Source organism: Trachurus trachurus, assembly GCF_905171665.1.
Source record: "Trachurus trachurus genome assembly, chromosome: 9".
In the NCBI taxonomy this organism is placed as follows: domain Eukaryota; kingdom Metazoa; phylum Chordata; class Actinopteri; order Carangiformes; family Carangidae; genus Trachurus; species Trachurus trachurus.
Genome location: NC_139895.1, coordinates 30,911,622 through 30,924,021, shown reverse-complemented (window position 1 = coordinate 30,924,021; position 12,400 = coordinate 30,911,622). Strand labels below are relative to the sequence as shown.

The 12,400-nt window shown below is 43.6% G+C and overlaps 1 protein-coding gene across 3 annotated transcripts in view; it reads left to right on the top strand.

Moving 5' to 3' along the window:
* Window positions 1-12,178, top strand: part of lmx1bb (LIM homeobox transcription factor 1, beta b) — a gene marked incomplete at its 5' end in the record, with an annotated part of 51,804 nt that extends 39,626 nt beyond the window's left edge. For all 3 annotated transcript variants that reach the window (XM_083978267.1, XM_083978268.1, XM_083978266.1), the window contains 6 exons: window positions 4,457-4,689; window positions 6,779-6,954; window positions 7,500-7,577; window positions 7,960-8,026; window positions 9,657-9,818; window positions 10,961-12,178. In XM_083978267.1, the coding sequence (XP_083834393.1) occupies window positions 4,457-4,689; window positions 6,779-6,954; window positions 7,500-7,577; window positions 7,960-8,026; window positions 9,657-9,818; window positions 10,961-11,118 (874 nt within the window). In that variant the 3' untranslated portion in view covers window positions 11,119-12,178. The remainder of the gene's footprint in view (window positions 1-4,456; window positions 4,690-6,778; window positions 6,955-7,499; window positions 7,578-7,959; window positions 8,027-9,656; window positions 9,819-10,960) is intronic.
* Window positions 12,179-12,400: the final 222 nt, after the last annotated feature.

The window sequence follows — 12,400 nt, the reverse complement described above, 5'->3', positions numbered from 1 at the left end:
TATTTCTCCAAGCGTTGTTCAATAGCAAAAGGGGAGTAGGTGAGACTGTTGCACGTGTTGCTAAATGTAGCATGATTATCAAGAGCCATAAGCAGCTCCGTGCCCCTTCGCCCCCAACCCCCTCCCCACCCCTTCTCTCTCTCTCTCTCTTATTCTTCGGGCTTCTTTTATCCCACCCAGTCCTCCTGATGCTTATCACTGCTGCAGAAGCATTAAATGTAATGTCTGTAGAAGGGAAATCATTGGCAACATGTGGTGAGAGCTTAAGATGTTGTCACACTTTAAGTTGGCTATAATCTGTTCAAAGGGAGAGTGCAGTTCTGCAAAGTGCCTGGGAAGAGGCTGTGGAGGGGTGGGGGGGGGGGGGGGGGGGGGTTGGGAGAGAGAGAAGAAGAGCAGCAAAGAGGGCGAAGTCTCTCAGCTGCACTTGGCCCGGCTGAAGTGTTCATCAGACAAATAACTGTCGGTCCCTGTTGGCTTTTGTCCTCTTCGTGGTGCTCTTTTCTTTTTTGTCTTGCATTTGCTAAAAACACAGCTCGTAGTGTTACAAGCCTCAGCAGTGTGATAATCTGTCTCGGGGAGGCAGAGACGACCATAGATAACACAAGAAAGGACAGACAAGGGATTACAGGTATGTGGACACAGGATTAAAAAGAGGGACGTAATGAATCCTGTGGGAGGGAGGTGTATGTGCTGAGATGGACTCTTTTTTTTTTCATTTATGAGTCCAGTTCTAGGGAGGCCTGGGTAAATATTGACAGTTCTCTCTTGTTTGGGATGCGGCCATTGATCCACACAGGAGGGGTCTCATCGCTTGATCTGTGCGCTCAGGTGTGGGAGGAGGGAGAGCGAGGGCTATGGGACGCTCTGGGGCTGGTCATGCTGGTGGTCCTCTTTGTGGTGTCTTTTCTAAACAGACCGGCTCAAAGGTGCTGCCTCCGCGACACCGGGAGTCATGTTACCGAAGCAGCTTGAACGCCCAGAAAGTGGATTTTAAAGGTGGATACAGGTCTTAAGTGTGATGGGTCACTGGGATCAAGTAGAGGCTGAAAGTGGTAAATGATCACCCAAATCACTTTAAGTCTGATTCCGGTTGCACCTACAACTTCTTTTATATCTTTAATATCCCAGCAGAGCTTGACAGAAAGCTGTGAAATCTCCTTTCCGGCTAATGTTATCAGCAGAACCCCCAGTCCGGCCGTGTTTTTTTCTATATATAAAATCATCATTTACATCCTCTCCTCTGTCTCCCGTTGGCATGCTGGCCCGCTGGCCCGGTCCTCAAACCACTAATCAGGTAATGTTGGGGAGGTTGAATGGCGTGCCTCCCCCTGGTCAACCTTCACTGCTCACACAGTGGTGTTGTTTTAAAGAGCATTCTTTAGCAGCTGAACTTGGAAAGGTATTAAAGTGGGATTAGGCTCCTCCACAATCCACTGCTTGTGTCATTCAGGGAGTTTGTGTTCTCCTCTCCCCACTGCCACCTCCCCACTCCTCCTCTGTTTGATTGTGGCTAGCCGCAGGAGTGGGACTGACTGTGCCTTTCAAAGGAGAGGGGTAGGGTTAAATCCCTAGTCCACTGCTCCCTGCTAATTCTCCTTGTTCCTTAGAGAGGGATTTACTTCTGCTGCCAGCTTCTCAAAGGCCTTCTCTGCCCATCCGAAAAGTCGCCGTTGCCTTCCTGTGGAGGTGTGGTTGCCATAGAAGGGGCGTCATGCATGGCTATTCCATCTGAACCCCGCTGAGAATGGGGACCGGGGACTGAAAACAGGCAGAAAGTCCGGATTAGACCTGAGGACAAAGCAGGACAGGAAGATTCCAGAAGGGACGAATAGGAATTACAGCAGCAAAAATAATGCAAAGTGACAGAGAGGGGAAATAGAAAAATAATGGCTTACAAGATTAGACTCGGCCAGGAGAAAGAAGAAAGGAAAGAGGGCTGAATGAGAATGTTTTCATCTAGATGAGAAGATTTGAGAGAGCGGTCGTAGGTGAATGCAGAGTCCTGGACGTATCAAAACCGTGCTAACAAGTAATTTCCTCAATTTCTTTTGCTCTCTTTCTTAGCTTAAGCCGGCAATCATTAGCTAAACATTAGAGTTAGAGCTGGGAACTTGTCTTGACAGATTCATCACCTCCTTTCCCTGATCCCAGCATGTAACATGCTAATCCCTCTAAAAACTAGAAACAAGTCCCTGAATATTCAGTTTATCTCTGCAGACTTGAATCAGTGTGAGATTTCCTTTTTTCAATTCTTTTTTTTCTTTAATTTAAAGTGTTGCTCTTGTCTTTTATTTTTCAGTGACCAAACTTGGAGGTTTGTTTAGAAGATAGATCCAGGTTGGCAGGTCACTTAAAGGAGAGCCCTGCTTGTTTGAGATACATGCCAAAATTTCTTTTAGAAGGGATTATCCTGGAGGTTTTTCCATAGTTGAATAATAATCTTCTTAACTTATTGTAATAAATGAAAGATTAAAGGATTTTATGAACCCTCAGAGTGCTAGTTCTGATAGCTCTGTTGTTTTGCTGCTTCATGATGGTTAAACTGGAAATAAGATGCTGGAGCTGCCGTGTTCAGATCCAGATACAGGTCCTGATTTTTTTATTATAATGAATGAAATTAGTAAAATAACCTATTAATTGTTAGTGAGGTAATTAAGATAGCATAAAATTTAGCCTTCTTTGATGCTGCTCCGATGAGCAATATCACAGTAATTATTTTAGAAAGCTGCGCTGCAACAAAAAAAACCCACACTATCTTGTTTCCAGCACGCATACAGCTGCTCACACGCATCCACTTACATGCGTGAAACAGACTCATGCGCGCAAACACACACAGAGAGAGACACGAGCCCTATCACTACTCAATCAGCACCTATAACAGCATTACCATAACAAAACCATCCTTTGGTTTCCCTCCTCTCATATTTACACATTATATTCATCACTATCGTTCATCCCTGTCCCGAACCAGCAGATGATGTCAACTGCTCCTCACGCTGCCTCCCCGCCTCGCACAATGAAATAGATGTTCACCACAAATAGATAGGCGGCTGCCAGCTGTCTTCCAGACCAGGGCAAACAAAGAGGCCACTAATAAATCCAGCTTTACGGCTGGACAAGAACAACCACACTCACTTCGCCTTCTTGCTCTATTTAATGTGGCTCCTTCTGAACAACAGTGGATGAATTAAATGCCTCTCAGTCGCCAATAAAACAATGCAAACATCTTCCTGAAAGGATATAAAGGAAGATGGAGGTGTTGTCTAGGAAATGGTGATAGAGGCAGTGTTGCACCATGGAGGCATGATATTAGACAGTAAGATGAGATATGAACAGACCGGAGGGCAGCCAATGAATCATGGTCTGAGATATGATATCTGATGCATATAGAACGGCCGTGGATATGAAAGAAATGTGCAAATTGCCAGAAAGGTTGCTTGATTGAGATCAGCGGAGTTCAGTGGTCACCACACCACCACGTGATCCGGCCCTCTCTCTTTTTTTTTCACGTTTGTGAGAGGGTTTCGGTGCCCATGACTGAGCTCACTGGGAATGACATGGGACGGGGGCCCACCCTAGACATTTTAACAGATGAGCTGCTGCCAAAGGAGTCACCTCTTGGCTGCCCACAGGATCAGCCAGCCAACTTGACTCTCAGTCAAAAAACCCCTGATGGTCAGCTGAAGTGAGGCGACGTGGCAAAACGAAGCCACACACCTCGCCAAGAGAAAAGCACTTGAAAGTGACACTGTTTAACTTTGCCCTGTAAGAAAAAACTCTGAAACTCCGGAGAAAAAACGTTTTTATAGTCTCATTTTAGAAATATGATATGTAGCTTTTTGCGGGACAACTGTCACCACAAGTGGCAATTAGAGTAATAAAAATGCTAAAACATATTTTTATTAGCGTTGGCAACCACAAGCTTCTGGTCAAACCAGACCAAGTAAGACCTCATCAGTAAAAAACCCTGCACACATTTTCTGTTTTAACCCTCCTTTTGGGTCAAATTGACCCAATCTGTTCCCTTCATCCATCCTTCCTTCTTTCCTTCCTTCGTCCTAACTTCTCCTTCCTTCCTCTTTTGATCCAATTGACCTGATCTGTTCCCTATCCCTCCATCTTTCTTTCCTTCCCCTTTCCCTTCCTTCTTTCCTCCCTTCTTTCCCTTCTTCCTTCCTTGAACGAATCTGTTCTCTCCCTCCCTCCATCTTTCTTTCCTTCCTTTTTCCCTTCCATCTTTCCACAATCCTATTCCCCTGCCTTCCTTCCTTCCTTCCTTCCTTTTTGACCCAATTAATTTGAACCGATTGACCCAATCTGTTCCCTCCCTCCTTATATCTTTCCTTCCTTCCTTCCTTCCTTGACCCAGGGGGACAACGGGAGGGTTAACATGAATGATGTGTTGCACAGTGTTCCTTTAAACTAACTGTTCCCACCTTTCTTCATTTTGCAGGTTGTTTGCAACCAAGTGCAGCGGCTGCCTGGAGAAAATCGCCCCCACAGAGTTCGTGATGCGCGCCCTGGAGTGCGTCTACCACCTAAACTGCTTCTGCTGCTGCGTGTGCGACCGCCAGCTGAGGAAGGGCGACGAGTTTGTCCTGAAGGAGGGTCAGCTGCTGTGCAAGATCGACTACGAGAGGGAGAAGGACTTACTCAGCTCGGTCAGCCCCGATGACTCAGACTCAGGTGAGCCCCTCTCGCACCCTCTCACACCGGAGCGCGAACAGCACGGTGGTGCTATCATCGTATGGCACCGGGGTGTTGTATTCTGTAGGCTGCGCTCCATCACGGTAGCAGCCAATATAGACATCCGCCACGATGGATCTAAAGTGACTCTCGCTGGTTGTAGCACTATGTTATCAATATTAAAAGAAACAAGCAGCAATAACGTGTCCTTAGAAGAGTTGCTAGAGATTTATTCAGAGATCCTGCAATGCAGCTCAGGCAGTAAAATGTTCAAACTCGGCTCCATCTGCAGCTTTTTCGATGGCTGAGTTTGCAGCATTCTAATTCAAGCAGTGAGCGGAGGTTTATGATACAGTAGGAAGTGGAAACAGGACGAAGCCAAGCCACCCTGTATTAATGGCTCTCCATGCGTGGGCAGGATCTGGTTCTGGAAAGAATTAAATCACTGTATCATGGTGAGTGACAGAGGGATTTGGGGCCTTTCTACAGAAAGCCTGCGCCTCCACTCTTATCAGCTCTAGTGTTCCTCGCCTATAGCCTCCTCACACAATGAGGCATCTCGCCAAGCCTCACTGTTCACTACCATCTGGCTCACATTTAGACATGCACAAAAGCGGGGAATTTGTCAAATACATCTGTGCCTGTGTCAACTTTTGTCAACTTGTGGGAATATTTGCTCTGCGTCTCCCTCATTCAGTTGTGTGTCCCAGTGTATCGCGCGAGGCATGTCTTTTTGTGCGGCTCTCCAAAATTTCAAGATGGAGAAAATGTCGACATGAACAGAGGTTAACCTCGGCATGTGGCAGCTGAAATGTAGGTTTTTCGCCGGAGAAATGTAGATACATATCAGAACCAGATGACACAAGACACTGAGTCATCATGTGTGTGTGTGTGTCTCTGCCTGCAGCCACCAGACCCCCTAAATCATTAGTGTTCGTTAACAGCACTGCTGCTTCTGATCTGGAAAACACTTGACATCCTCACATCAAGTGATAAATGATGTTTTTTCATTCATTCATTTATTGTTTATGTTATGCTAACAGCTTTGAGGCTGTTGTGGCAAGCCATTGTGAAACGCATGAATTTAACCACTGTTCTTATTGAATTAAGTGGCATAGTTCACTATATTTCATCTGACACTTTTTTCTAGCCAGTGTCTTTAGGGACAACAATTAAAACTATAAAGGAATGGCAAATTATAATTCACTTATGTGCCATTACTGTAATTTGTTTGTATTTGACTGCTATTACACATTGTTTTCATGTGTTTTTCAATACAAAAATATTTCCGCTCATTTATCATTGATCATTTATGAACAAAAAATCAGAGAATTCCTCTAAATGAAATGAATAGCTCTGAGAGAGTATTGAGTGTAGTTATTGTTTGTGATAACCGCAAACAGCTAGCTGATTTTAATCTAAGAAATAAACCTACAAACATATCTCAGAAATCTAATAAAACAAAGTTAATATTTTGTTTTAATGCCACATTGTAGGCTAGAAGCATAAACATTGCACCAATATTACTACCCAAAACTGTAATATCCTGCTGCTGCTGCTGCTGCTGCTGCTGCTGCTGCTGCTGCTGCTGCTGCTGCTGCCGCTGCTGCTAGTAAAAATCTAGCAATCCATATATATTTTGTCATTATTTTAAGGTGCTGTGTCATGGGAGATGCATTTCTCATATGTACTGATGTTGGCTTTTCCGTGTTGTACTTGATGGAGTATTCTTATCAGAGATTGATTTAGTGTAAATCAGACAAAGCTGAGAGCAATAAATTACAAGTGACGCAGTGTCCAGTTCAGTGACAAATGTGCATATTTCATTGTGCTCTCCAAGCAAGAGCCGTAGACTTCTGTAAGTCTAATCGTACATGTGGCCCTTTCCTTTTGTAATAAATTGATAACAAAGTATCAAAAACACATGTGTCTCCTTTGATTATGCACTTGTGGTGTGTGAATCTCCTGGAATGGGGAAGAGCGAAAATATATTTATCAGCAGACTGTCACTGACTAAAAGGGTGTAGTCAGTTCAAGCTTGTGCCGATGATACAGAGAAATGACTCTCTCTCTCTCTTTCTCTCTGCAGAGAAAAGTGACGATGAGGAGTTGGACATCAAGCCAGAGAAAGGCATCGGAGGCCAGGGGAAGGGGGATGATTCGAAGGATCCCAGGAGGCCCAAAAGGCCACGAACCATCCTGACCACTCAGCAGAGACGCGCCTTCAAGGCCTCCTTTGAGGTCTCCTCCAAACCCTGCAGAAAGGTAAGTCAAAGCTCCAATAACCATGTGTGACAAAGTGAAGAAAATGTAGCAAATTCTTTGGTCAACATTCTCTGGTCTGCATTTGGAGTAAGGAACACATGGAGGTTTTAGATGCCGACCACGAGCCCTACAGTAGTTTCACAAATAAAATTCTCAAATTAAAAAAATCTCCCCCACCTCAGAGCGGAGCTTTGAAGTGGCGAGGAGCATTCTGTTCTGTGTTAACCGAGGCAGGCTGTTGTAACGCAGTCCGCCTGCACCAAATGTCATACTGAGATAGGAGGACTGCCTCCATAGCCCTGGCCCTAAAAACAGCCGCTGCACACGGTCCAAAGCTTTGAAGAGGCAATAACCAAGACGTCCAAAAAGACCGCTGCATTCATTCAACATTCACTGAAAATCAAAGAGGCAATGTGCCTGTTGGGAAATGTGGCAGATACGTTCATAAGAAGAGAACAAAGCAGTTTGGGGTGGTGAGGGGCGTTTTTATTTTTGTTTGGTTGTGTAATGCTGGATTTTTTTTGTGTTTGTGTGTGTGTGTTCAGGTGAGGGAGACGCTGGCCGCCGAGACGGGACTGAGTGTGCGGGTGGTTCAGGTGTGGTTTCAGAACCAGAGAGCTAAGGTGAGAGCAGCGAAACGCGGGATACGTTAGATTTCGTGTCCACGCACAACAGCCGTATTCCATCTAAAGAGTCCAGCTAATAAATCACCACAACTATGTGTGTTAAATTTATCACTACATTCCTTTCACAAATGCAAAAGAGAAAAAAGAAAAAAAAACAGCGAGGAGTTGCAACTCTAGCTCAGTCTTGCATTAAATGTCTGTGCCCTCCCCTTTTCTGATCATTATCTCCTGAAAACCTTTGATACTTGACAACGAAGTGCACTCCGATACAGATTTTACACAGTTCATTCGAGGGTGAACAGCGAGGAGCATCCTTTTTAAATTAAAGAGTGCATGTTAGTTTTGGGAGTTCCTCACAACTTTGACTCCTTCGTTTCAGATGAAGAAGTTGGCAAGAAGACAGCAGCAACAACAAGAACAACAGAACTCTCAGAGACTTGGCCAAGGTACGATGTCGTACATACCCTGCAGACACAATGGAGGCTCATTGTCTCACAGCTCTTTCTCTGGGAGGTGTTTAGCTGCGTATTTACTGCGTTTGGCACAATTCTCATTTACATTATCCTGAATTTTTAAAGCCCCCTCCCCCCGCCTCCTCTCAAAAATGTGTTTTGATTATTCCTCCCTCACCTGGATGTCTTAAGTTTCACTGTACAGAATGATGTATGAGTAGGCTTTGACACCAGGAGGCTGTTTTCACATTCATCTGCTGAAGGGGGGGTGGGGGGGGTCTCGGTGTTCGCCTAAAAGCTCAGCTGAAGACATGTACATACGGGCAGGATATACTGGTATCACAGCTACAAATCAGCCAATCATTGTCAAATGTGCAACCTTAAGAATTGTGATATGAAGGCATATTAATAGATTGTGGAGTTATCTATGACGTAGAATGAGTAGATGTCGTTTTTTTTTTTAATTACCAAGCAAATCAGATATTTTTTGCATCTAAAACATACAACAGATACATATTTTTGTTAAAACAGAGAACTTTCAAATGTGTTTTTAATGTGTGCAGGGGCCCTTTAATTTTTTCTTCATATCATTGTATGATATCGTTTTAAATGTTGACACCAAATTGGTTCTGTGTTCACCTAAAAGCTCAGCAAAGCTCATGTACTGTACGTACAAGCAGGACATACTGGTATCACAGCTACAAATCAGCCAATCATTGTCAATGTGCAACCTTGAGAATTATGATATGAAGGCATATTAATAGATTGTGGAGTTATCTATGACGTAGAATGAGTACATGTCGTTTTAAAAAGATTTACCAAGCGAATCAGATATTTTTTGCAACTAAAACACACAACATATACATATTTTTGTTAAAGCAGAGAACTTTCAAATGTGTTTTTAATGTGTGCAGGGGCCCTTTAATTTTTTTCTTCATATCATTATATTGTTTTAAATGTCGAAACCAAATTGGTTGGAAGCGTCCATAAGGTGTCTGGTAAACATGATTGCAATACCATGGTAAACACTGAATCAGAAAGTATGAGCCTCCTCTGCTGTGTATAGAGATTACAAACGGGTCATTGTATGAACAGTAATATTTCACATCAAAGGAAAGGTGGGAATTCTCTTTGGCAGCCAAACAAAATGAATGGCAGACATCATTGATTTTGTGGCTCCAGCGATGAAGCCACAAGAGCTTTGTGTCCATCTCACCCAGTCGGTTAGCCAAGAGCTGTGTTTGTGCAGGGAATTGTGGGACAAGCCACAGGGAAAGACTACTGTGGGTTTCCATGGAAATACTACCAGGCGAGCAATCCTGGTTATTGTAGCTATCTCACAAGCACCAGACTGCATTTATTTTTATCACTATCACATTTCTTTTGGTTCTGCAAAACTGTAACTCAGATTCAGGTGAGCTTGTGAAATCCCCGGGTGTTAAAGGGAGAAAACACACTCTGGTCGTCAGTGGTTTCAGCCCCCTGCCCCCCCCCCCCCCTCTCTCTGTGTGTACCCGCTGCGTGTGGCTGCAGTTACATTCTGCAGATTCATCCTGAGGTTTTTTGCTTTATTACTTTTTTCTCTAATGGTTTTTTCCCCGTTTGGTTCTCTTGGTTTTTGCAGAGGTGATGTCCAATCGGATGGAGGGGATGATGAACTCCTTCACACCGCTGGCTCCGCCGCAGCAGCAGCTGGTCGCCATGGATCAGAATGGCTACAGCACAGACCCCTTCCAACAGGGGCTCACCCCCCCACAGATGCCCGGGGACCACATGAACCCATATGGTGAGCATCCAGTAGCTCATACCCCCCTCCAGCCCCTCCCCCCCTAAAATACACCCACTCCTGCTCTGGAAACACACACATGCCCTGTCCCTTGATCAACCTCATAGCTCCCCAGTGTGGGACATGTGTTGGGGCCACAGCCCTCCTGATTTAAGCCGCTCACAGAGACGTACGAGCAGCTTCTCCTCCCACATGAGATAACACAAGCATTCTCATAAGCTATTGGGTTCTGAAGTTCATTTTCAGATCTGTTTAATATGGTTTTAACTCTCCGCCTCCAGTTTTCAGACCTGCCCCGTTACTAATGATGTTTTTCCAGTGTTGGTTAAAACATGTGGTTGATGTGGACAGCTTGAGATAAAGTGCAATCCCAACAATGATTGAGGGTTGTGTGAGCTAATGAATCAGAATGTGAAAATAACAAGTCTCAGATTTCTGTGTGATACAGGGAAGAATTAAAATGCAAACACGCAGGGGGAGAAAAAATCAGTCAATCAAGTGTTAGTCCACAGGATGTAACTGGAATAACACATTTCAGAGTGATGTCCTCAACAAGCCCCAGAGGGACCATTTCCTGAAGTTCATAACTTCCTTATAATTTGCCTCCATTTAGCTCTTCTCGCTAGTAAGAACCCAAATCCCCAGTCTCATCACTCGCCTTTGGTTTGGGGAAAAGAACAATATTGGCAAGGCATTAAAAGATATGTCTCAAAACACTGTCCCCATTTTGTGCAACACTATCATTAAGATCCAGAGTGTAATAAAGTTAACTATTCCCTCTAGAGAAATAACATGTTGAGGTTTTATGAAAGGCGTAAACAGTTGCTATTAACCAGATCTTTTCAGAGGATGCCCCTTGTTTACATGCTTCCTCACAGACCACAATTGTCCCAGCGAGGGCAGCAAAAAGTGAGCTTTGATGATATCTAACAAAACAGTTCTCACAATTGTGATGACACACAACAGCAATTTCTCAAAGTGACTATTAGTAATTATAATTTCCCAGCGCTGCTATAAATCTCAAATACGAGATTGCACTGATTTCATAGTCAGAGTCGAGCGCTGCGCTGTTGTAATGTTTTTTTAAATGACGCCTCCGCCACCCGATCTTGACGGCTATCTCCATGATTGTCTCTCCGCAGGTAATGATTCTGCATTCCATGACATAGACAGTGACACGTCTTTAACCAGCCTCAGTGACTGCTTCATGGCGTCGTCAGAAGTCAACTCCATGCAGGCCCGCGTGGGGAACCCCATCGACCGCCTCTACTCCATGCAGAACTCTTACTTTGCGTCATGAAAGAGAGAGGAGCGAGGAACATCAGCACAGAATAAACTGCCCATCTCAACCTGAAACGTGATGGCCAGGAGTTTCCACACTAACACGGACGTGACAGAAGAAACACACCCTCCCTTTGCCGTAGCTCCTGGTTATGTGCGGAAGCTTATGAAACATAGTAAAAACCACTTGTTGTAGGACAGTGTGAAGATTCCTGGGGGGGAAAAAAAGACTTTAAAATTGTTAGAGATTATTTGGTCTGATTGCTTATCTGTCACAGGAGATATTCCTATTTTCTTTGTTCACTTAAAGAAAAACAAGTAGATATTGAAGCCACTGATTACACACCCTCAAAACCAAATAACAGTGAATTTATACAGTGCATGATCAATTGTAAACTAAAACTTTTTGTAAGTTTCCCCCCTGGTTAAGATGTGGTGTTTGGACTGTTTCTTCTTTACACTACATGGATTTCCATGTTCACCGTTAGCATTTTGATCACTTTCAATAGGTTTAGATATTGTGTTAATAGTAAATAGGTGCAGCATGTCTGCAAGAGTGGCTGTACATTTGTGTATGTATGAGAGTTTGTGGTGAGAAAGAATTGTTTAGAGGAGAAAAAAAAGTGGAGCATTTTGGTGGACAAGTAGGATCAGTGAAGTGTAAATACTTTCCCCAGGCAAATTGGATGTGCATGTTAAAAATGGAAAGCATTCTATTTATTTAACTATAACAGGCTCTTGAAGGTACATATTAAAACTGAAAAAGCTTTATTTAAAAAGGAGAGCATTTTTTGTTGAGCAATTAGTGAGTTCATGAGTATCACAACTCATCTGTATGCCTTTTAATATGAAGATTAACCCTTTGTTTTTTTGTTGTTGTTCTTTTTTGTTTCTTTTCTTTTGTTTTTTTTTGTTCGTTCTTCTTCAGCCAAGCTGTAAATGAGCAATGTTGCTATTTATTTCGTACAGACCATAAACCTTTTGTTGTCATTGTCATATGTGCATTCTCAAAATGTTAAAGTTGCTAATTGACCAAAGTTGACTGGTTTGATGAATAAACAATGTCTTTCTCCTGATAACATTAAATAAATGCCATTCAGTGATCATTCACATGGTGACATTTCACATATGAGCTGCTTTAGAAGTCTTCTTAACTGGTTTCATCACAATCTCAGTCACTATGGTCCCTCATTTTTCTAGAAATGTCCGCATGAGCGCGTTGGCACACTCGCTCCTGTTAGCATTTAGCCTAGCCAGAGTACAGGCCGTGGTTAGCGTGGTCGGGCACATCCTGATTCACC